Source organism: Phocoena phocoena, chromosome 1, assembly GCF_963924675.1.
Source record: "Phocoena phocoena chromosome 1, mPhoPho1.1, whole genome shotgun sequence".
NCBI lineage: Eukaryota > Metazoa > Chordata > Mammalia > Artiodactyla > Phocoenidae > Phocoena > Phocoena phocoena.
The window spans coordinates 109946071-109970359 of record NC_089219.1 but is presented as its reverse complement, the minus strand read 5'-3'; the positions used below and the strand labels follow the sequence as shown (position 1 = coordinate 109970359).

Below are 24289 nucleotides of genomic sequence, written 5' to 3'. Positions count from 1 at the left end.
CCCCATGGACAGAGCCCCACAGAGACACCACCGAGCCTCGCAGGGTAAGAGGCCCTAGGGCCCTGCAGGCAGGTGGAAGGGGCTGCCAGGAGGTTTAGAGGAGAGGGAGAGATGGCAAGAGACTGGTCGGGAAGTGAGGAGGGAGGAGGGGCAAGCAAAGAGAGAAGGAGAGAAAGATGAGTAGGCAGGGGAAGGCAGGCTGGTGAGAAAGGACAGGTCTCCATAGAGACTGAAGGAGAAATGGGAGGAGGGGCTGGGGACCTGACAGAGGAGGAGAAATAGGAAGGGGGAGAAACAGGAAGCACAGGGAGGGGAAAGAAGGGGAGAGCTGAAGAAGGAAGAGACGGGTGGGACGGGGGAGGAAAGGGGAGCATTGTCAGGGAAGCTGGAGGGAGGAAGGGTCCACGTCCCAAGTGTGAGCACCCCCGGGAGAAAAGGCAGACACTGCTCATCTGGCTGGGACCCCAGGCAGCAGTGGGAGGCTGACCACTCCACCTTCTTCTGTTCATTCAGCAACGGAGGAAGCCGTCCTGCCTTCAGGGATGACAAAGGGTCGGCGAGAAAGCAATAGGACCCTGTCCACCGCCCTTGCCCACCAGCCCAGCACATTCCTCCCCACTGGCCTGGGGGGATGGGGTCTCATTTCTGCAGAAAATGTGGGGCGTTCAGCCAGGGGCAGCGGGGGATGGAGAGTCAGGCGGTCCTTGGGCCCGCAGATGGTCTAACTCAGAGACTCTCTCTGCAGGATCCCAGGGCCATGTGCTAGGCCAGGGTGTGAGCGCTGAGGGGGAAAGGCTGCAGGGCCACCTGGTGTAGGAAGAACTCCACTGCCGGGGCAAGCACGGGGACCACCCCTACCCCAGGCCTGCTCTGAGGCACAAGGCTGGAGGCCAAAGAGACGGTGCCACGTCAGGGAGGAAGCTGGGTGGAGCCAGGCAGGATGGGTGGGGAGGCGGGAGGGGCCGGATGGAGCCACTCCCTCTCTGGGCAGTCCTCCCCCCCACCCCACCCCCAGCAGAACCCAGGCCTTCAAGTCCACTCGCCTGCCCCCACCCAGCCCAGCAGAGGAAGCCTGCTTGTAAGAAGCATCTCCTGGGCAGAGGGACAGTGTGTGTGTGTGTGTGTGTGTGTGTGTGTGTGTGTGTGTGTGTGTGTGTGTGTGTGTGTGTGCGGGGGGTGGGGGTAGGGGGCGCGGGTGGGTTGAACCGAAGCCGGGGTGTGTCAAGGACTGGACAAGTAGAAGGAAAAAAACGACAAGAGAGCAGAGTCAGAGGTTAGGGAAACTATAAGAGGCATAAGGCAGACCTGCAGGGTTTTCTGAAATGAAAGACTGGCCCTGTGCTCTGTGAGAAGCCGCTGTGTGGATGTAAGAAATGCACCAAGGCCTGGCAGGGGAAGCTTCTTCTCAGGGGTTCCCTTGGTAGGTGTTTAATAAAAGCTAACCATATGAATGAATGAATGACACGCTCCTCCCCACTCCAACAATGCTCCAGCTAAGGCTTTCCCCTCAGCAGCTGCCCCTCTGGAGGTCTGTGCCTCCCTGCCCACCCCGCATCAACCCGCCTGTGCTCCCTACTGCCTGCCCTCCCCCTGGACCAGGCACACACAGCAGCGGGGTGGGGGGGGGATCCCGTCCTCTGCAGGCTGGTGAGCCAATGGAGCCAGAGCCTGCAGGAGGCATAGCAGGGGTCTGTGCTTGCAGCTCTCCCTTCCTCTTCCCCCTAACATCCTCACTCCCCTACCCTCAACCACCACACCTCTGGAATTCCCAGCTGCTCTCAGGCACAAATAAGCAACCAAGAGATTGAACTCCGGCTGGGCTGCGGAGTATTTATTGTGCACCTCTAAGGGGCAGGCACAACAGAATAACAAGATGAGCAAGGCAGACACGGTCCCTGCCTCCATGGGGCTCACTGTCTAGCAGGAAAGCCCCGTTTCACAGATTTCGCAGTTATAGCAGTGAGATGATGTGGTGAGTACCAGGAACTCAAATGCTCGTGCTGAGTGTGTAAGCACAAGGGCAGGAGGAGCTCTCCAAGGAAAAGACATAGTCAGGAACCTGGGGGATGAAAAGTTATCTAGATTGAGGAGGGGCAAGGGAAGGGCATTCCAGGCAGAAGGAATAGTGTGGAGCGGTCCCAGAGTAGTCAGGAGCCTGGCACTTCTGAGGACCTGGAAGAGGCCTCGTGTGACTGTAGGGCAGAGAGTGAAGAGAAGGGTGCACTGGAGGGTGGTCCTACCTTCTCCTCAGATGGCAGGCTCTGCTGAGAAGGAATGGGGTGGGGATGAGGGCCTGGGCATTGGGGAGTGTCTCTCGGTCCTCCGTGGTCCTCAACCTTTGGCCCTGATCCCCTCTCTTCTCTTCACAGAGCTGCTGGCTGCAAAGAAGACCCACACCTGTGAGTAGAGAATTGGGGTAGGAACTGGTGCTGGGGCGTGGAGAGATGGCAAAGAATTTAGCAAGGGTTCCAGGGAGGTCCGTGTAAAAGAAAGGCACGTGCCTTGTGCAGAGATGGAGCAGCTGGGCAGAGATGTCCGGGCCTGAAAGGAGGTGGAGCCTAGAAAAATGGGGGAGATGGGGAGATGGGGAAAGGAGGGGCAGAGGTGAAGAAACCTCAAGATTAGGGCAATCGGAAGAGGTAAGAAAGAAGCCTGAAGACTGAGAGGGAACATCGCAAAGAAACAAGGAGAGAACAGTGAAAGCGGGCCATGGTAGAAGGAGAGGAAGCTGCTGGACAGAGGCACAGGAGACGCAAGGGGGTGGGGCAGATCGCTGGGCCAGTGGGGAGATGGGGAGGCAGGGTGGCCTCAGGGACTCCGGGAGCCTGCACCAGGCTTTGTGGAGGCAGAGCCAGGTTTGGTGTTCATCTCGGTGGTTAACACATCCTGAGGTGTGAACAAGCCTGGGGCCAGCCTGTGCAGGGCTAGAGAGCAGGAAAGCCTTCATCTCTGTAGGAAACACATAGATAGGAGCACTCTGGGTCCTGGGGCCCTGAAAGACTGAGGCTACAGCATGTGAGAAAGGGGTTAGAGCTCAGGAAGGACTTCCCAATGGATACTAGCAAGTAACATCCTCTCTAGGGAACTCTCAGCACATCAGATCTATCCTCCTAGTTCATGGGAGAGGCTAGTCCCCCAGAAAATGCACCCACTGCACCTTGGTCTCAAAGCTCATGTCCCATCCACATGCCCTTACCAGCCTGACACATCTGTGCCAGCCTGAGGGCACTCTGAGGAAGGCCTTCTAAGCATCCTTGAATTGATGAGGACAACTCTGGGGTAGGAGAGGCCACCTGCATTTCTCTATGGCCCTCCCTTGGATTGCCTACCAGTTCCCCCTGAGAGCTCACTGCGACTCCTCCTGCTGTCAAAACTGCTAGAGCTCCCTGTTCCAAGCAGAGAGATCTCAGAGGGCAAAAGCATCACCCTCCTCCCTGGGCTGGTCACACAGGGGCTGGGGGGCCACCGGGAGGCTACATCCTTCTGGTGGGGGGGTTGCTTTGCTCAGCACAATCCTGATCGGTGCCTCGCCTGCCCCTAGCCACAGGGCCCCACGGAAATGCTGAGCAGGGCCCTGGGAGGAAAGCGGGTCAAGGAGTGACGTGGGGGAGGTGGGGGAGGTGAGGACCAGGGACCATATGTGGGTGGGGGGAGATGGGGGACTTTCGGAGCGTCTGGAACTGGAAGAGGCTCAGCTCCATTCCTACCCTTAACCCCTTACCGCAGAAACCTCGGCCAGGACCACACCCCCTTACCCCTTCGCAACCCCCTGGCCCCCTGCAACCACCCCCTCACCCCACCCCCACTGATGAGTGTCCTCCCCCAACCCACTGCCCAGCTCCTGAGAGCCCGAGGAAGGCCAGCGGGGAAAGGCTTGTGCCAGGCTGAGGAGTCGTGGAGTCCCGGCAAGATCAGAGACCTCTTAGGAGTTTTGGCCCAGAGAATCCAGGAGAGATGAACACCTCCCCCAGGCCCAGAGGCTCTGAAAAATGGGCTCCAGAATTGAGACAGCCCCCCAAAGGGGGTCCGAGACAACCCCAAGGAGGGAGGAACCCGAGAGGGACCCCCCAGACCAAGAGGGGGCCTGATTACTAAGGGATCCTGAAGAGGGAACCCCGAGGCTGAGGTACCCCACGGAGCAGCTATGAGGCTCAGAGAGCCTCTGAAGTTGACTGGCTCCACAGAAGGACCCCAAGGCCAAGAAACTCTACAGAGAGATTTGCACACCAGGAGACCTGAACCAGAGAAAACTTCCCATTCCTCAAGTGGAATCTGGGGCCAAACTGCCTGATTTTGAATCCTGACTCCACCACTTTACTAGCTGTGTGACCTTGGGCAAGATACCTAACCCCTCTGTGTCTCATTTTCCTCATCTTTGAAATAGGTATAATGGTACCTACCACATAAAGTATTTTTTGAGGATTAGCTAATCCACATAAAACATTAAGAACCATTTCTGGCATATGGCTAAGCATTATCGTCATATCATCCACATTCCAATTCCAGCAGTCTTGCTCCTGAGGACATTTCTGATGGACTAACCCCTCCTACAGATAGGGGCATGTGTCCGATGATTATTACTGCTACTATTATCATTTATTCCCTAGCCCAGGGCATGCACCGTGTCTGTAGGGAGGGCGTGAGCATGGTAGGTGGTGGGGCAGCCTCCCAGACTGCATCTCACTGAGCTCGGCTCTTGGCAGTCCACAGGGTCGCAGGTGGCCCCAGGCAGACATTCTGTGACTTACCTCTAGAAATATCCCTGTCCCTGGAGTCACCTGGCAAAGAGGGTCAGGCTCTGGGATCCTCGGGGGGAGGGGGAGTAGGGACCTGGCCCCAGGCTCGTGTGAGCTCCATTCCGGCTCCCCAGCCAGAACTACCCTGGCGGGTGGAAACAGCTTTTACCGCGTGTGTCTTTCGCCTGTGGTTTTGGAATTTTCCAACGCCCCCTGCGATTGGCTGCCCCGCCCCTCACACTCTGCCCCAGGCCCAGATTGGCCACATGGGGCGCCTGTCATCCTACCCACTACACCCCAGAGGGGTGGGGGGGTGGAGCTGGGGGGGTTGTCACTCAGCCACCTGTGGGGTGCAGATCTTAAACCCCCTGCCCAGCAGCATTGGGGGAGAGCTAGGTGCAGAGCCACAGCCCGCAGCCCCACTGCCATCTGCGCCCCATCCCTGGAACACCCCTGCTGAGAAGGACAGGGAGCCCAGGCGGCAAAGCCCACGACTCAGTCATGAGAAGTAAGTGAATGGGCCACCCGGGAGAGGGGAAGCCTGGGGCCCTCTGGAAAGGACGGGCACCTTGGGAACAGTGTGAGCAGAGCTGAGTGCTCTTCCCTGGCAGGGGGTGTCCCGGTCAAGGCCAAGGTCTGTTGGGAGATGGGTGGAATAGTCGGGGAGTCTGGCTCCCTGAGCAGTTCTCTTAGAGCAGCCACAGTAAAGGGACTATTGAGGAACTCCTGTGTCATGGGCTCTGAAAAGGATCTCCAAGAGTATCTGAGGTACCCTGCCCCTCGTTTTACAAAAAGAGACTGAGACCCAGAGAAGCCCAGTGCTTCACCCCAGATCACACAGCTGTAGTAGGTGGAGGTTGGTAATTATAAGCCAGCCTGAACTCACTCCCCTGGCTCCCATTGCAGTGTTTCCCTCCGTGCCTCCAAACGGCCTGAGAGTAGGGTGAGAAAAGAGTCCGAAGGAGTTGCTGTACCCTGAAGCGGTGGGACAGTGAGGGTAAAGCCAGGTCAGCAGGCAGAGGCGGTCAGAACCCCAGCATCCAGGCCTCTCCATCACTCTCCGCCCAGTGCAGGAACATGATGACCAAGTGGAATCCAGCCAGGGCTGTGTGTGTGTGTGTGTGTGTGTGTGTGTGTGTGTGTGTGTGTGAGAGAGAGAGAGAGAGAGAGAGGGAGAGACCCCCACCCTAGGTTCAGATGCCTGTTTGATGAGTAGGATCACACAGTGGAGATGGGAGCAAAAAGCCCTCAGCTTCACCCGTTTCCTGGCCCAGAGCCATGGGCCAACAGCTGGTGGGCAGATGTCTGGGGTCCCTGTGCCATCTAGCAGAGCAGGGGTGGGCAACTCGCCCTTGTAAGGGAAGCCAGAGGACCTCTCAGAGCACAGGGCGAAGGAGGAAAAGGGAAGTCCCATGCCCCTGTGGCCTGAGGCCTGAGGTACCCCCAGCCTCAACCTGGGGTCTTCCCACAACCCACAAAAAAGAGGCCATATTAGATCCTGGAAAAGACCCGTGGGCTGAGTCTAAAGACCATGTTCTGGTGCCACCTCTCACAGACTAGCCTTGTAGCCTTAGGCAAGTCATTGGGCCCTTGTCTCCTTAAAACAAGTAAGTTGAATTTTAAAACAGAACCAACTTTGGGGAAGCGCCCAGTTCTGAGGGCCCAGGACTGAGGAGAGAGCGCTGGTCTCTGAGTTAAGCACCTCCAAGGGTAGTGGAGGAAACTCAGCTCTCCCAGAGGGTACACAGAGGCGACCAAGGAAAGGAAAGAACTTCATTTCCACGTTTGGGACGGAGACTCCAGTGCATGTGTATGAGCTGGGGCAGGTCAGGAGGGGTGAGGAGAAGAGCCAGAATCTTCCACAAGAAGAAGGGCCTCTTGGGGCTTCAGTTTCCCTTCTAGCTTCTTCCCATTAGCAGCAAAGGTTAGCAAACCGGTCTTCCCAGAAATGGTCTCAAATCAGCAAATCCACCCTGGGAAGCAATGATCAGATGTGCTTCAGAGCCTGGCAGGAGGGCAGGAGTTCCTGGGACTAGACGGGGGAGACACTTGGTCAGCTCTACATGATATCCCCCTGGGCAGTAGGCAAGAGAGGGGTCTCCTCCAGTCTGGGGGTTGGTACCACTGGTCCCTCTCACTGGGACATCCCTGGGTATCTCATAGCCCCCGATTATCTGACTGCCCTGACCCCCTAGTGAGTACCAGCTATCACCATGTTCTCTGACCTTAGCTGGGGCGGGCAGAGCACTGGGGTCTTGGGACTGTGACACACCCAAAGACCCAAAGGCCAGACACACAAGGAGCAGAAATAGATCAAGAAATAAAGAGAGATGCAGAGGCCAAACTCAAATGACGAAAGATCTATGAAACACGTGGGGAGAGAGTGATGTCCAGATAGAGATATAACTGGAGACATGCCAGGAGAGTCAAAACATTGCGGTGTCTAGCCTGAGACAGAACTGGAGTGCAAAGATGGAAGAGCACACAGACGCAGGGAGAGACAGAGAGGAAAGAAAGCTGGCAGGAGAGGGGAGACACTGAGTATTGATTGGGTCTAGGAAGGCAGAAAGTGGGAGGCATGGGATTTCTAGAAGTTCTGAAGGAATGATACAGGCTCTCTGCCATGGCAACACGCTGGTCAGTAGAGAGGAAATGTCCATTAGCCAGAAAGACTCCCCAGCCAGCCAGAGGGAGGGTGGCCCCGTCAGCTCACTCTGGGGCGCGGCCGGTGTGGAGCCAAGAGACATGAGGCCCCGGCATTCGGCCTGGATGGGGAGGTGGGAGGACGAGGGCGACGAGTCTGCATGCCTGTCTTTGCTGTGCCCTGATCTCTCTCCAGTCTGGTCACGATAATGAGGAGCCATGGGCCAGAAAGAAGTCCAAGTTCCCGGGGGCCACAGACCTCAGCCTGAGAGCCCTTTACAAAGGGCCCCCTCCTTCCTTGCATCACTGTTGCACCTTCGCCTTTTCCCCTCTTCCCATTCCTAACGGGACTCCCAAACACCCCCAGCCCAAGGCCCTAGATGTTGGGAGCATCCCAGCCCGTCCCACCACAATGAAATGTGGGTGTTGGCGTGGCTGCCCCTCCCAGGGGCTCCCTCTCCCTCCCCTGCCCCCAGACCACTGCCTCAAACGGGGAACAGGGACTTTCCCATGCTAAGAGCTCTCCAAGAAAGGCAGCCCTGGGGTCTCCTCCCCTCCTCCAGTGACTAGTCCTTTCTGAGATCTAATCTCCACTCCTTCTGCTGCTGCAATGCTGCCCCTCCCTGGGACTCTGGGCTCAGGAAGGATGGAGATGTCTATCTGGGAGGAGGGACGGCAACAGAGCAGGGCCTCGGGGCCAGAGCCAGGGTCCTCCTGGGTCCACTGGTGTCTACACCAGCAGAGGCACTCTGGAGAGGAGATGCAGCCCGGAGGCCGGGAAGGCCACTGATTGTGGCGTCTAGGCTCCCACCCCTCACAGCTTCCTCCTGGTGATTCATGTCCTCCCCCCAGCCACTGGTTGTTTTCACTCGGTTTTTTTGTTTCCCCTCCTTTCTCCTGTCCCAGACTGCGGGGGTGGCAGGGCACCAAGGGGGGGTTTCAGGTGGCTGGCTGTCTTTCGTGGCTTTTCAAAACCCCAGACTCTCCCTCGCCCACCTGAGTTTTAGCTTCACTACTTTCTCAGCCTGGGATCTGGGTGTATCAGCAGAAAATTCTCACCATGGGCAGGGAGGAGCGTTCACCAGGTACAACTGCTTGTCTCCTGACCCCCAACCTAACCCTCCCCCTCCTGCTCTTTGTGGCGGAGCCCACCGCCGTGGTTTCCAGCTTTGCAGAAGCTGTGGGAACTGAGAGCTGAGAAAGGAGGGAAGCTGGTGACAGGCTGGGGTACACAGGGGTTCCCTGGCCGGAGCTGTGGTCTCCGTGGGAGGAGAGGGACTAGTTTGGGCTGTGGGGTGAGGGGGCCCTAAGCTAAGAAAAGAGATACATTCCTCTTGCTCACTCACTCATTCGTTCCTGCAGAGAGACCTACCAAGATGTGTGAAAGCCAGTCCACACCCCAAGGGAGCTGTGGTCTCCCGAGGAGTCCCAAGTCAGGAGCTCTGGTGGGATGGGCGAGCCATGCCTCCTTGGCCTTAGAAGCCGAGGGTAAAAGCAGGAGGGGGCTGGCACCACAGAAGGTGTGGGACAGAGGGAATAACGTCTCTCTGGATCTTTAGACTAGACATGAATCTCGGCTTTAGTTCCATGGGTGTCCTCCCTGAATTCCGTTCCTAGCCCACCCCCTCACTTCACACTTTCCCCTGCAGCCGGTAACCTTGTCCCCCATCCCATTCCGCCCAGTGCATTTGGGCGTCTCATCCTTATAGAGTATATGGCTCAATGGTTGGGGACACTGGCTCTCAGGTTACAGAGACCTGGGTTCACATGCCAGATCTGCCACTTCTGGCTGTGTAACCTTAGTCAAGCCGCTTACTCTCCCCTGGACTCAGTTTTCTCATTTGTAAAATGGGGACAATACAAATAGTACCTACTTCACAGGATTGCTGTGACCATTAAATGAAAAATGTATGTAACGCCTGGCACAGAATAAGAATTCAGCCAGTGCTGATGTCTATCTTTATTACTCGTCCCCCTTAATCGATGTCCATTGGAGAAAAGGAGAGAGAAAGAGAAAAGAGGAAAAGCCTAACTTTAGACTGATGGGGCACCAGGAGAAGATGAGGACCCCAGCTAATCTGGGTCCTCTGGCTGCATCCTTTCTCTGCCAGAGCTGGGGGGTGGTTCCGGGGTTTGAGGGGAGAGATCCCCCTGGGTTGCAGCCCCTCCTTTGCTCCCACCACTTCCTCTCTGTGGTGTAGGGCACCTGGACAGGGCCCAGGGCTGGCTTCCTAAGGTGGCACAGGGCCAAGCTCTGGATGCATTCAAAGAGCCCTATCAATGAATCTCGCAGCTGTGAGAAAGGTGAGATTAGAGGAGGCTGGAGGGAGGGGGGACAGCCTACTCTGTCTCTACCATATTTCCCCACATAGGAGGTGCTCAGAGGAAGCTCCCTGGGGATCCTTCAATCCCCGAAGCAGTCCAGAAGAGATTCATTTTCTTTACCTAGTACCATGTCAGAATAAAGTTTTAGAGGTCACACTGGATGGCAGGGAAGATGCAAGAATGAGCTGGGGAAGAGACCACCAACCCCACCCTTATGCCCCAGGAAGAGGCATAAACAGGAAGAGGGACTAAATTCTTACTACTCAGAAAGGTAGGGTGAGGACCAGCAAGCTTGGGCACCAACCAAGAGCTTGTTCAAATGGGAGAGCCTGGACCCCCCTCAGACCTGCCGTGTGGGGACCTGCATTTTAACAAGCTCGCTAGGTGATCTTGTTTAAGACTCAGAGGTCTAGAGTCACGCAGTCCCTAGGTGGTTTCAGGAGGTATCGTGTGCACAGGGGCCTTTCTCCCTCCTTGGAACTGGAGGGTTTCCTTTGGTGGGCCCTGGGAGAGAGCTACAGTGTGAGCTACAAAGATCTTCCCGAAGCAGCGGGTGAGGCCGGGCAGAGTGAGGGCTGCTGCGGGAGCCGTGCTGCAGGGGCTGGCCTAGACGTTCCTGACCTCGGCTTGGTTCTAGTTCCTGGCACTGTCAGGCCCTTAGATGGTAAGTTCCTGGCAGGCCAGGCTCCCGGGAAACAGCTTGAGTAATCCTGTGATTACTCAGCTCCCCTCCCCAATTTGCGTTCCCACCACCTGCTGCTTCAGGGACAAGGCTCAAGGGGGAGGTTTTGAAGGTGAGGTATCCGAGGTGTTTTTCAGCTCTGGCTCACCCCACCTCCACCTCTGCCAGTCCTCTTCCCGTTCTCTCCCCTCCCCTCCTCCACAAGTCACACTCAAGTGCACCGGTACTTTCTCTTTGAGGTTTTGGGTAGATGGCATTGCGGGGGGACAGGTGGCAGGGCCAGGAGGCAGGAGTAGGATAAGAGGGCCTGACAGTGCTGAGAGGGCCAGGGGCTGGGCATGGGCCCAGGGCACGAGTGTGGGTTTCTCTGTGTTTCTGCGGCTCTCTCTCTCTCTGGGTCTGTCTCTGTTGTCTCCAGGTCCCAAAACTCTTGGTCTTTCTAGCTCAGAGGCTAGAGGGTCTGACCCTCTAGCCTGAAACCCCTGATCCTATGTGCCTGTCTCATTCCCTGTGTGCCTGCCTCACTGTGTACCTCTGTCTCGGACTATGGTTGGGGAGCATGGGGGAGTGGCTGGCCTGGTGGCTGGGGTCTAAACTCTGGTGTCCCACAAACATGGGTATTTGTGGAGGTGGTTTGTGGCTGGCCACATCATCCTATGAGAAGGGCGAGGTCTTGGTGACACTGTTGTGAGGTTCCTAGGGCCAGGACCAGCAGTGAGTCAGGCTGTGGGGCAGAGAGATGTGTCTGAATTACCCGTGTGGTCAGCTCACACACGCACACGGATGTGGCTCTTGGAGAAGGGAAGAGGCAGGGAGGCCTGTGGTTGAGGACTGGGCTGGAGCCCGAGTTCCCACTGTGGCTTGGCCTAGTCTCCCTCCCGCTTACTTTTTTGGGTGACCCATGTTGGTTTCTGCCCTCTCTGGGCTTAAGGCCACCGAGGAGGGAGATCCCACGGTGTTGGAGAGGAAACGCGTTGGGGAGAGGCAAGAGCAGACTCCACAGGGCACAAGCACTTCTCTTGGGCCTCAAATGCCTCCTGGGTTCTGCGCCCACTGCTGTGCTTGGTGGTAGCCTGCACACACAGTGCTCGCGGCCACGCAGCGCTTTCCACAGGTGATACCACATACCCACGGTGCTACCGCCCGTCACCCCCTGGCCAGGCGGTGAAGGCTATGCTTACCTTTTACTGGCAAGGGAACTGAGACCCAGAGAATCCAGTGGCCAGATGTGCATGTGCCCCCACGTTCTCTGCCCCTTTTCCAGGCACCCAATCCCCACCCCTTGTTCTCTCTTCCCTCCATTCATACCAATCTGCTCTTAATTTACTGGAAAGAATCTCAAAGCTCCCTTGCTGTCTGTCCTGGATGATCACAGCCTGTTGTGTGGGTGCTGGGCAGACTAGTGGGGCTGGGGGTGAGGAGAAGCCTCGAGCTCTAACGGAGGGACTTTAGACACCTATGCACCCCGTCCCCCGTGAGAAGGCAGCTGCTTACTCTGACTCAGCTCAAGGCTAGCCTGAGGGGATGACGGTTTAAGGATGATGGAAACAAGATTTCAGGGAGTGCCACGGAGCCATGGTCACCCTCCCCACCTCACATCAGCAGGTCCTACACGCAACCAGGGTCCAGGCCTGGACCAGAGGAGAGTTCACAGGACTGTGGATTTGCCCTATAGGCAGGCTGCTGCTTCCTCTGACCCTTGGGATCAGAGATGAGAAGGGGCTACGGTCCTAGACGAATTTATGACGTGTTCCACCCCAGGCATGCCCCCTCGGAGGGGAGGCAGCAGGTCAGCAATGGCAAAGGAGAGACCCACATGCCCTTAGGAGTGATGAAAGGGACACCAGCTCTGCCCAGTGCCTTCAAAGATTGGCTGGGGGGAGGCCAATGCCTGGTCCCTGAAACTCAGCAGAGAGCTGTGGGCATTGACAAGGATGGGGCAAACCTGGGGCCAGTAACCAACCACAGTGAAGGGAGCGGGGAGGTAGGTTATAGTGAGCTCAGCGGGAGAGAGGGGGGTCCTGGCAGCCAGTGAACAAACACTAACAAATATGCACGTGTGCACACTGGCTCAAGCAGACGTGCCTATTGGCTCACGAACCACATGTACCTTTCATGTGTACACACGCACACACACACACACGAGCACCCCTTCAAACATGCAACATGCCCACTGATGTGTGTGCCCCAAAAGTCATATACACAGAACAGCCGAATGGAAAACTATGGGGAGCTGGGATATAGACCCAGCTCCTGGGTAACCTAGCGGTATGAACCTCGGCCAGCCACCTGATCTCATTTGGCCTATTCCTTCATCTGTGAAGGAAAAAAAGAGGTTGAATTTGATGGTCCGTAGTCCCAGCCAGTGTTAACCTTCATGACTTGTGCGCACACAGTTGGACGCAGAGGCCCTCGTACACACGTTAGCATGTACACTCTCATACGTGGAGACACGCACAGCCACCCTCTGCTCTGGGGCCAGGAACCTAGGAGGCCTGTTTGATCTGCTCCCTGGCTCTCAGACATCCAGCAGAGCTGGCTTGTTGACCCCACTTTCCTAGGCTCCATCTCGGCTTCTCCTTACCCTCTCTGGGGCCCACCCAGTGGACCCTGCCCCCTTCGGCCCCTGGTCTCTGCACAGCCCCTCCCTGAGCCTTCACTGCCCAGCTGAGGATGGCTGGCATCTCTACTTGTCCCCCAGGTGCCTCCTGCCTGGTGGACCACATCTTCCCACCATGCCCCACACTCTGCCCCTGTGGGCCGAGCCCCAGTGGGGGAGGGCGGCACAGAGGAAGCCCCCTGGGCGGGAAGCAGGTGTTGTGAAGCCGTGAGGACTCCTAGGTCCCCAGGCAAGAGGGAGGCAACTAGAGCTTTTCATCTTGAGGGGCTGAACAGGTGGCCTCTGCAGCTGTTTTCTCTGCCCCTGTAGAACTGATACAACCCCCGGCCAGCCCGGGAAACTAAAACAGCCTCCACAGACACTTTGCTGAGTGGTATTTGGCATTCACTCCTTCATCCGTCTTGCAAGAGGGAAACAGCAAGCTGGAGCGGGGGAGGGAAGCAAGGGAAGCACCGTGTCCCTGTATCTGCCCCCCAGGTACAGGCGGTAGGATACACCAACGGCTCCTGGGCTGACTTCTGCTCTTTCCCTCTTCTAGCACAAATTGAAGTGATCCCTTGCAAAATCTGTGGGGACAAATCATCTGGGATCCATTACGGGGTTATCACCTGTGAGGGGTGCAAGGTGAGTACACACACATACACAGTCTCTTCAGAGATGGGGAGAGGGGGCTCGGTGGCCTTTGTTCTGCCTGCAGGGCTGGTCTCCTGAGACAGCTAGGGAGCTGCCCGGGTGGCACCTTGCCTGGAGAGCCCTGCGCACAGGAGGGCCTTGTCTTCAACTAGGGAAGCGATTGCAGGACAGATTACAATGGAGGAGAGAAAACTGAGGCGTCGTATAAGATCTGGAAAAGGTGGGGCTAGAACTTGCGGGCGGCAGGCACTTGGGACTGAGCTGGGCCTGGCCCAGATCAGCAGCCCTGGTCTCCACCTGCCTCCCCCAGGGTTTCTTCCGCCGGAGCCAGCAGTGTAACGTGGCCTACTCCTGCACCCGTCAGCAGAACTGCCCCATTGACCGCACTAGCCGAAACCGATGCCAGCACTGCCGCCTGCAGAAATGCCTGGCCCTGGGCATGTCCCGAGACGGTGAGGCCAAGCGCGCAGCCCCCGGGGCTTCAGTCTCCAGAGGGGCAGCCTGACCTGCTGTGCCAGACAGGGCTTAGGACGCCCTTCGGGGGCTCCGTCCCTCCCTCTGGCAGGCCCTTGTCTCTTCCACTGTTCACCGAGGCAGTGGGCAGGCTACCCTCATCAAAGGTCTTCACAGTCCCCAGCTTCAGGCTCTGCTACAACCCTCCTTTCCCCAAGGTCCCAGACTCTTCATTTGCTCCTTCCTCCGGATGGAGTTTCCTCACCCGACTCCCCTGTGACCCAGATCCCATCCGCATTCCACATCTTTCCCTCCTGCCCCATGGCTCCAGCTCCAGCTCCGTCTCCCTCCGTAGTGCCCCATCCCCAGCCTGGGCCAGGGGCCGATGGCTGCGAATGGGACCACAGTTGGCCTGAGAACAGCCCAGAAGGCTGAGGCTGGGGAGGCCGGCTGTTCCTGGTGGCTTTTCTCCACCTTCCTCAGCCACTGCCCCCTCGCAGCCCCCAAACCGCTCCCACGGCAACACCGCAGAAGGAGCCCAGGCCGGGGGCCGGGGGAGACCTGAGGTGATGAGGAGCCAGAAGGAGCCTGTCAGCACTTTTCAGCGCCCAAAATAACAAAGTGAAAGGAAACACGCAGGGTTGCAGAGGGGCAGGCGGGGCGACCAGGGGCTGTGTCCCCACACCTGGGAGGGGTGGCAGGGCAAATGAAAAGGCAGGAAAGAGAGAGCAGAAGAGGATGTTCAGAAACAAGCCGCGGAGCCTGGGTTGGGCTGTGGTGAGTATCTAGGTCACCAGGGAGCCTGCAGGCCTGACCACAGGGAGACCTGTGTTCTCGGCTCTCCTCTTCCTCCGACCCTCCTAGACAGGCGCGGTGACCCCAATATAGCTCGAGGCCCCCCACTCAGCCACCCCCAGCCCCATATCAGGAGGCCAGGGCCCTCAGTCAGGACTCATTGCTTGAATTCTGCCACTAGTAGAAGCTGGATTCGAGCCAGGAGCGTTTGCCCGGGAGACTGAAATGTCTGGGTTGCACCGAGCCCCGAAGCAAACCAGAGTGAGAGGTGGGAGGGGTCTTGAACAAAAGTGCCCTGAAGGGAGGCTCTCAGGCAGGACTGGAGAAGCTCTGCTTGGAGTCAGAGATCCAGGGAGCAGCAAGTTAACCCTGTGATGACACAGATGCCTACTCACTCTGCCCTGTACCCTGTCCTCCCCCCTCAAAAACTCCTGATCCCCGAACCTCTTTCAGCTGTCAAGTTTGGCCGCATGTCCAAGAAGCAAAGGGACAGCCTACATGCTGAGGTGCAGAAACAACTGCAACAGCGGCAACAGCAGCAAAGGGAACAAGCGGCCAAGACCCCTCCTGCAGGAGCCCAAGGAGCAGACCCCCTCGCCTGCACCTTGGGGCTCCCAGATGGGCAGCTGCCCCTGGGCTCCTCGCCTGACCTGCCGGAGGCCTCAGCCTGTCCCCCCAGTCTCCTGAGAGCCCCAGGCTGCGGGCCCTCCTACTCCAACAGCTTGGCCAAGGCTGGGCTCAACGGGGCCTCGTACCACCTGGAATACAGCCCTGAGCGGGGCAAGACCGAGGGCAGAGAGAACTGCTATGGCACAGGCAGCCAGCCGACCCCTGACAGGCGTGGACTCCACTTCGAGGACCCCAGGCACCCTGGGCTTGGGGAACCAGGACGGGGCCCGGACAGCTACTTCAGCCCCAGTTTCCGCAGCACCCCAGAGGCGCCTTATGCCTCCCTGACGGAGATTGGTGAGCCCCTGGGGAGGTAGCTGGAGAGAAGGGAGGGGGAGGAAGATAAGGGAGGGGCTTCCAAGAAGGGGGGGTCAGCACCCCGTGTAAACCAGACGTGCACAGGGGCCTCGGGGGGAGGCAGAGCAGCGCTAGGCCAGGCAGTGGAGTGCCCCTTGTATGGGAAGGGTAGGAGCTGGCTGAGATCGAGCCCCTGTTTTCCTCCTCCTTCTCCGGCCCCAGAGCATCTGGTGCAGAACGTTTGTAAGTCCTACCGAGAGACGTGTCAGCTGCGGCTGGAGGACCTGCTCGGACAGCGCTCCACCGTCTTCTCCCGAGAGGAGGTGGCCGGCTACCAGAGGAAGGTGAGGCCAGGGGACCGCGCAAGGAAGGGAGGACCTCCCACCACCAGTGGGGGGTCCAGAGACAGCCACCTGCACACACAAGTGGGCTGGGGCGAGGCAGGGTATCCCAGAAAGACACAGTGGGTACCGCTGTTAAGTACGCACCCTAGTAGATGGATGAGAGCTTCTCCTCGGCTCCTGCCTATGGTCATTTTACGCGTCCTTCATCCTACCTCCCCCATCACCCCGACACTGGCGAACAGACCTCGGCCTAAGCTCCTTCCTCCTCCATCGACGACGACAAGAGTCAGAATCCTGAGCGGCATTTGTTAAGGGCTCCTTCTCTGCCAGGCGCTGTGCGGAGCGCTTTACGTAAATTATCCTTGACCCTAAGGACAACCAACCTATGAGGCTGGCATCCATCTCTGTTCTTAATGGACCGAGAAACTGAGCTCAGAGGACTTCGTAGACTTACTCCTCGTCGCAAAGTAGTGGATCTGAAGGCAAATTCAGATCCATCTGGCTCCAAAGCTTATTCTCTCCCTCCTGTCACTCTGACAACAGCTCCTGCGCTAAAAGCACCTGTTTGGTATGTCTTAGTCACCTCGACAAGATGCACACTCTTTGAGGGCAAAAGCTGTATCTCAGACGTTTGTTAAGTCTCCACAACAGCTAACTCTGCGCCAGTGGCTGGTGGGCGCTAAGCGCGTCCAAGTGACAGGAATTAACCTGGAGTGCACATTTGTGCTAAGAATAGAGGCTAAAAACACGGGTGCTGAGAATGTGGCGGTTCGGAATCTGCCCCCTGCAGTTTATCTGTCTGGGTTCCCAGGGCCTTGCGGGGGTCCCGGGGTCATAAAGAGGGCTACAGTGGGACCCCCTCCTTCCCTGCAGTCAATGTGGGAGATGTGGGAACGCTGTGCCCACCGCCTCACCGAGGCCATTCAGTACGTGGTGGAGTTCGCTAAGAGGCTCTCGGGCTTTATGGAGCTCTGCCAGAATGACCAGATCGTGCTACTCAAAGCAGGTGCCCAGGGAGAGGGGGCGGGCCTGGGGGCAGTGGGGACAGATGAGGAAACGGGCAGGGCTGAGTGGAGGGAGGCGCCTTAAGGGAACTGGGACACTGAGGGAGACAGAGACAGATTCCTGGCCATGTCTGATGGTGTACCTGCCTTTCTCCCCACTCCCCAGGAGCCATGGAAGTAGTGCTGGTCAGGATGTGCCGGGCCTACAATGCTGACAACCATACAGTCTTTTTTGAAGGCAAATACGGTGGCATGGAGCTCTTCCGAGCCTTGGGTGAGGGGCAGGGGGAAATGAGAGAGAGGAGTCGGATGCCAACCCCATCCCGGAGACCCAGGGCACCCTCTTTTCAGGACAGATTGCCTGCTCTGCTCCAAACACCAAGGGGCGGGTGTCCTCGGGCACTGTGGCCTCACCCACCTTGCTCACTCTTTCGTTTCCACCCCACCAGGCTGCAGCGAGCTCATCAGCTCCATCTTTGACTTCTCCCACTCCCTGAGTGCCTTGCATTTTTCCGAGGACGAGATTGCCCTCTACACGGCCCTCGTCCTCATCAACGCCAGTGAGTGTCACTGGGCTTGGGTAAAGGACATTCAGGCAGTGGGAGGGCGCAACAGATACTGAAGAGTCTGGACCTTCGCTTGTGGTTAAATCTGGGAAGTCACTTTAAAGAGCAGAATGAGCCCCCCCCCCCCACCACCCCGAATATTGCTGTAAAAATATGAGTTAAAATAAAGATCCAGGGGAGCCTGACAGAGGGAAAAGAGCAGCGCAGGCGGGGTTGGAGAAGTGGGGAGACGTGAGGAAGAGCGGAAGTGAGCCATTTCCCTGGGAGAAATTAGTCTGCTTGTGAGTCCCTGTCAGTGACTCAATTGCGGCCGCACGTTGGAATCGCCTGGGGAGCTTTAGAAACGATTGCTGCGACTCTGAGGTCATTGATCTGGGGTGCTGCCGGAACACCGGAAGTTTTAACAGCCTCTCACAAGTGATTGTAATGTGCCACCAAGCTTGAGAATCACTGCTCTGTGTGAACTCATTTCAAGACTACATGCCATCGGGAATTCCCTGGCGGTCCAGTAGTTAGGATTCCACGCTTTGACTGACGAGGGCATGGGTTCAATCCCTGGTTGGGGAACTAAGATCCCACAAGCCCCGCAGTGCAGCCAGAAACAGAAACGAAAACCAAACCAAAACAAAAGACAACATGCCATCATGGCAGGACTCTGGATGTCCGCTCCGCTGGAATGGAGTGGGCTGGTGAGCCAGCTGAATGCTAAGGATTCAGAGAACCTGGGGAAGTGGCTTGAGCTGCTAACCTGAGTTTGAAGACCAAGATTATCAGTCTTCTGGCTCTGCCAATGAGTAGAGACCTAAACATTCCCCTTGAACTGGAAATAAAGACTTAAAAGATGACTTCCGGGTATTTTATGGAGTCAGGGCAAAAGGTGGTTTGTCTCTTGAAGTTGGCCACAGACTGCTGCAGAGGCCTTGTTGCTGACCTAGGCGGCTTTACAAAGCCCATCTCCTATCTGGAGCCGTCCCTGCCAGGTGGCGGGGAAGAAGAGAGAACTTTTTTTGTTTTTCTTCCCCACAGCAGAGTTTTAGTGCCTAGCTTTGAATTAGCTATGTGAAATATCAGGGTACCAGGGATAGAGCAGCTTGGAACTGGGAGATTGGAATGTCTCATCCCTTTCTTCTCTCTCCAGTTTTCCTGGTAGAAAGCTAGCCCAGCCCAAGGCCCCATAGCTTACCATTATCAAACCAAGACACACACATTCACACACACACACACACACACACACACACACACACACACACTTACACTCTCTCTCACTCAGCTAGGAATATCTATATTCAGCACAGATGTCCAGAATGACACACCCTTTTGGGGAAGTTAACGTCCATGTTCTTTCTTTTTCTTGCTATGGTCCCATCCCCTCCTTCAGACCGGCCAGGGCTCCAAGAGAAAAGGAAAGTAGAACAGCTGCAGTACAGTCTGGAGCTGGCCTTTCATCATCATCTCTGCAAGACTCATCGCCACGGCATCCTGGCAAAGGTAGGAGCAGTCCCTGGGACAGAGGAGGTCAGGCCCAGTGCCAGATCTGTGACATCAGGGCTTGCGAGGGCCATGGTCTGAGGGTCCAGAGGAGGAAGTGCTTGAGTGCTAAGTTGTGTGAGAGAGCTTGCAACAGCCTGGGGGCAAGGGGACTGATCAATCACTCCCATGTGGGTAAAGATGGGACGTTAGGGAGCCTGGAATTGGGAGGGACCTCCAGGGAACAATTCAGTTTAATAGAGCCACCACTTACCCGGCATCTGCTTGTACTGTGGAATGGAAAGATACAGAGATGCCGTCCTTACCCCCACCAAGAGTTTTTAATCTGCTGTGAAGAAAAGACTCGTGTACCAATGACCCTAAGATAGAGGAGAATGTGTTACGGGATATAATAATAATGGGATTAACAAAGTGCTTTCACAGATAAGCTCATCTTTATGACAACTCAGTCAGTAAGATAGGTGTTAAAATCTCCCTGTAGTGATAAGGAAACTTAAATGACTTGTCCAAGTTTATGCAATCATAAGCGATAAATGTAAGTTTTAATCCCAGGGCTTTTTCTACCGTATCCCTGTGCCCCTAATATAGTACTACAATAAGAGATATTGGGGAAATGTGAGAGCATGGAAGAGAGATTAAAAATAACTTGAGGGTAAAAGGAGTGGGTCATAAATGCTTCCCAGAGAAGGTGGCACTTAAACTAGGCCATGAAATATGTAAGATTTTAACAGGCCTTCAGGGGGTGGGGCAGGCATTCCAGGCTTAGGGAACAATATGGAGAAAAATAAGGAGGCAAGATAATGCATATACAGAGAATAGTTCATGGAACATTTTGACTAAAGTGTAAGGTCAGGAGCTGGGATTGATTGATGGGGGCAAGGAAGTAGCAGAAGACAAGCTTGAAAATTAGGTCAAGGAGCAAATCAGAGAGGACTTTCAAGGCCATATTAAAGAGTTACGACTTTATTTCCAGGCAATGGAGAGCACCAAAGGCTAGACGAATGATATCATCAGAGCTATTATTTAGGCAATTTAATTTGGAACCAGTGTAAAGGAACCATTTATGTAACGGTTCAGGCAACGGGCACTTGCTATGTGCCAGGCAGAGTGCTAGGTGCCGAGAATACAGAAGTGACTTATATGACAGGCTCTGACCTAAATAAACTTCAAGTCTGGTAGAATAGATTAGGGGGAGGAGAACCTGAGAGAGCAGTTGGAAAGCAAATCTCTGTTGGATCCACCTTCAGAATACATCACCTCCCACTGTTACCCCCTAGCTGTCAGTTCTCCTTGGACCATTAAAGAGGCCTCCTTAACTGGACCCCTGCTCCATCCCTGTCTGTCCTACGGCAGCCACACAGCACTGTTCTCAGCGCTCCCAGAGCTGCCCATCATGCTGAAAATCAAATCTAGAGTCTGTGTCGTGGCCGACTGGCCTCATGATGTGTCTGGCCCCCCCCGACTTCTTTTCTCACCTCATCTCCTTCCACTGCCCTCTCAGTCACCCATTCCAGCAACACTGGCCTCCTCGCTATTTCTTGAACACATCAAGCCCGGTTGCTTCTCAGGACTTTGCTTTTCCAGCTGCCTGGAAGGTTCTTCCCCTAGTTTTCCAAATGGCCTGCTCCAGCCCTTCATTCTGGAGAGGTTTTCCCATACCACCCCATACAAAAAGCCCTCTACCCATCACTCTGCTTTATTGTTTTTCTTTTGTTTTTTTTTGGGGGGGGGTTGTTTTCTTGTTTTTTGTTTTTTGCGGTATGCAGGCCTCTCACTGTTGTGGCCTCTCCCGTTGCGGAGCACAGGCTCCGGATGCGCTGGCTCAGTGGCCATGGCTCACGGGCCCAGCCGCTCCGCGGCATGTGGGATCTTCCCAGACCAGGGCACGAACCCGCGTCCCCTGCATCGGCAGGCGGACTCCCAACCACTGCGCCACCAGGGAAGCCCCTTGCTTTATTGTTTTTTAAAGACGTTTTCTAACATGTTTATTTTCTGTCTCCCTCACTAGAATATACACTTAATAAAGGTAGAGATTTTATTTTCTTCACTGATCAGCCCATCACAGTTCCTAGCCAAAAGGGTCTCAACAAATATTTCAGAATGAATGAATGAAGCTATTGCAATAGCCCAGACAAACGCAAAATAAAGCAGGAGGAATGAAAAGAGAATGAATTCAAGAGATTTCAAGGAATCCCATGCTGCCTGCTCTTCCCTGACTGGCCCTTTCCTAGGCAACTAAGCTGGGGAAAAGGGGGTGGCTGGTGAGAGGTATTTTTAAGGTTCACTTGCTTATACAGGAAATTGCAGGCGATAAATGGTTTTCTCAGCCTTTCTCCAGTGAGGTCTCCCTGCCTCTATCTCCTCATGGCTCTCTGGGCCTTTTTCATTCCCCTCCACCGGCTGAGTGCTGGCAGTGTTGGTTTACTGTTTGCAGTGTTGGGTACCTGCTTGGAAATTGCTTAGTCCAAACAAACAGTTACTGAGCATTTGCCATGTGCAAGCAGTTTGATAGGTACAGAGGATACAGAGAGAGGGAGGGAGGGAAGGGAGAGAGAGAGACCCTACCTAAGGAGTTTAAATCTAGGGTAGGGAGACAGACAAATTGGATCATTTTCGTAAAATGGGATTTCAGTGCTGCACAGAGGGAAGCCCAAAGGAAGGGCCCTTAACCCAGGGAAATAGTCCTAGAGGAGGTAACACTGAAGGTGAATAAGAATTAGCCAAGCACAGAAGAATTGGAAAGGCATTCCAGGGGAGGGGAACAGTATCAACAAAGGCAAAGAGGCACATAACATTACATAACAGAGAGTGACAGAATTTCACTATTATAAAAGCATAAAGTATGAGTTAGAGAGTCTTTAACAGGGCTCATCTTAGGAGTAGCAGGAACACCATTTGGAGGTTTCAGCCACAAAACATGTACCTGTCCCATAGCAGCTCTCGCTAGCCTCCAGTTGCCTGAACACAGACCTACCCCTACCAATGGGATCTGGCTGTTCCACAAGTGCCAAGTGTGCAGGGAGAAAGCAAGGAGGGTTATCCCAGCCCAGGAAGGATGGGGGTACTTCTCTGGTCTGGGGACAGAGCTGTAGTACTGACCTTCCTTCCCCATGAACCCATGTCCAGCTGCCACCCAAGGGGAAGCTTCGGAGCCTGTGTAGCCAGCATGTGGAAAAGCTGCAAACCTTCCAGCATCTCCACCCCATCGTGGTCCAAGCTGCTTTCCCTCCACTCTACAAGGAACTCTTCAGCACTGAAATCGAGTCACCTGAGGGGCTGTCCAAGTGACGTTCCCTTCCCTAGAGCCTCGTGGCTCACCTTCCCCTTGGCCTTTTCCTTTCTTGTGCGCCCTGGAGGGTGGTCTCTGCCTGTTTTTTGGGGGGTGAGCAAATGCGGAGACTGGCTTTCTGCCCACCAGCCTGCCTGGCGGCGGGCCAAGAGCTAGAGGGTGGGGATGGAGGAACACCATCTCCAGCCTCAGCTTTGTCCTGGCTTCTCTCAGCTTCTGGGAGACCTGGGGTGGGATACAAGGACCTCTCGGAGGACCTAGGTGTCCTCAGGACAACAGGGGGATCCAGGACACCCTGGACAAACAGAACTCAACTCTGGGCTCAGAAGCTAAGAATAGGCCTTTGAAATACCTCATTGCATTTCCCTGGGGGCTTTGGCTGGGGAGATGCATCAAGCTCAGAGACTGGCATCTGGAGCCCAGAAGGACCTGTATATAACATGAATCTGGATCGTTAGATTTTCTGCCTTCCCCCTTCCTCCCAGCTCAGCAAGGAAACCGTTGGGCACCCTGGGGTCTAAAAGAGACTAGATGTGTGGAGGGTAAGGATGGGATGGGGATAAGGGAAGGGCTGGGGATAATATTTTTATGGGATTTGGGTATAAGGATAGGGTATGATGAAGGCCAAGAGCGTCACAGATAGACAGACAGACAGAGTTAGAACTCAAACTTCTTATGTGCACTTTAAAAATAGACTTTAGTGGTTACACAAATGTGATCAGAGACACACGTCCACGTACATGTGAAACACATACTCACACACTTAACCTGTAGTCATGCAGCTCTATAGACGCATTTAATCTGACACAGTCTCTGTCTTCCTTGAGGTCACAGATCAGAGGAACTTAGCGGCCTCAGGGAATATCCCAATCCTGAGGGACCCCAGAGCATTTTCACCTGGTGCCCCAGTTCACCAATCTTAGACGTGGGATGGCCCAAACTCTATCCCAGCCCCAGCTGTCATCTGTCAAAGGAAACCCTAAAAGAAGAGGTGGCTGGACACAGTCAGAAGGCCAAGGACAGACCCTCGGAAGACTGTCTGGGCCCCGTCCTCCAGCCCTGCTCTCGTTATGGCGAAAGGCAGCAGATGCGATTCCACCTCTCTGTGCCTGGGTACCACCAAGTCTGGCAGGGTCAAGGAGACCTGTTTCTCCAGCCGTGATCTCTCGCCCGAGAACTTCTCTTGCCTTTATAAATAGCTGTGAGCCCTCCTCTGAGGGATAAACAGCAGGTGGTCAGGAGGGTTGTTTTTTTTTTTTTCTCTCAGGGGAGGGTAAACATAAGCCCTAACCTGTGCTATTCTTTATAAAACGACTTCAAAGGCAAGAGGTGTTGCTGCTCTGCAATCTCATTCCTGTGTGAGGACCCGGGTTCCCAGCCCCGCCAGCCGTCTGCACTGTGAGGATTCTGCACCCACCCCGAGAGGTCCCCCACTGAGGCGTGGGGGCTGGTCCTCAGGAGCCCCCCACCGAAGCCATCTCAGACTAAGCTCCGCAGTGGGCGTTCTGGGCTGAGAACTTGCCCCACAAATGATACCCACAGGGAACATTTAGAATGAGAGGTTGCACAGAACTGCCCCACATCTGGGACACTGAAAGACAACCCTACGGAAAGTGCCTGACCCCAGAGCTCCGCAGGGGGGAATCAGGATGCCCGAGAGACCCTGCCGAGCTGCCCAGCAGCTTCCACCACCGACCCCTCCACCCCTTGGGGCTCCGGAGCCTCCCTCTGCGCTCCCTCCCCTC

General features: G+C 55.6%; 1 protein-coding gene across 3 annotated transcripts; it reads left to right on the top strand.

Annotated features, from left to right (window-relative positions):
* Positions 1 to 22679, top strand: RORC (RAR related orphan receptor C). 3 transcript variants are annotated; one of them, XM_065872300.1, is made up of 11 exons: positions 1 to 44; positions 2370 to 2399; positions 13545 to 13630; positions 13950 to 14091; positions 15341 to 15853; positions 16076 to 16197; positions 17071 to 17203; positions 17368 to 17439; positions 17651 to 17761; positions 19146 to 19255; positions 22382 to 22679. In XM_065872300.1, exons 1-11 carry the CDS (start codon positions 5 to 7, stop codon positions 22541 to 22543), a joined length of 1521 nt encoding a protein of 506 aa, XP_065728372.1. In that variant the 5' UTR covers positions 1 to 4; the 3' UTR covers positions 22544 to 22679. The 3 variants fall into 3 exon arrangements, with proteins under 3 accessions (XP_065728372.1, XP_065729700.1, XP_065729116.1); XM_065873628.1 differs by lacking the exons at positions 1 to 44; positions 2370 to 2399 and adding an exon at positions 5103 to 5244 and having other exon boundaries at positions 22382 to 22654; XM_065873044.1 differs by lacking the exons at positions 1 to 44; positions 2370 to 2399 and adding an exon at positions 5103 to 5244 and having other exon boundaries at positions 17368 to 17475; positions 22382 to 22654.
* The last annotated feature ends 1610 nt before the right edge of the window (positions 22680 to 24289 follow it).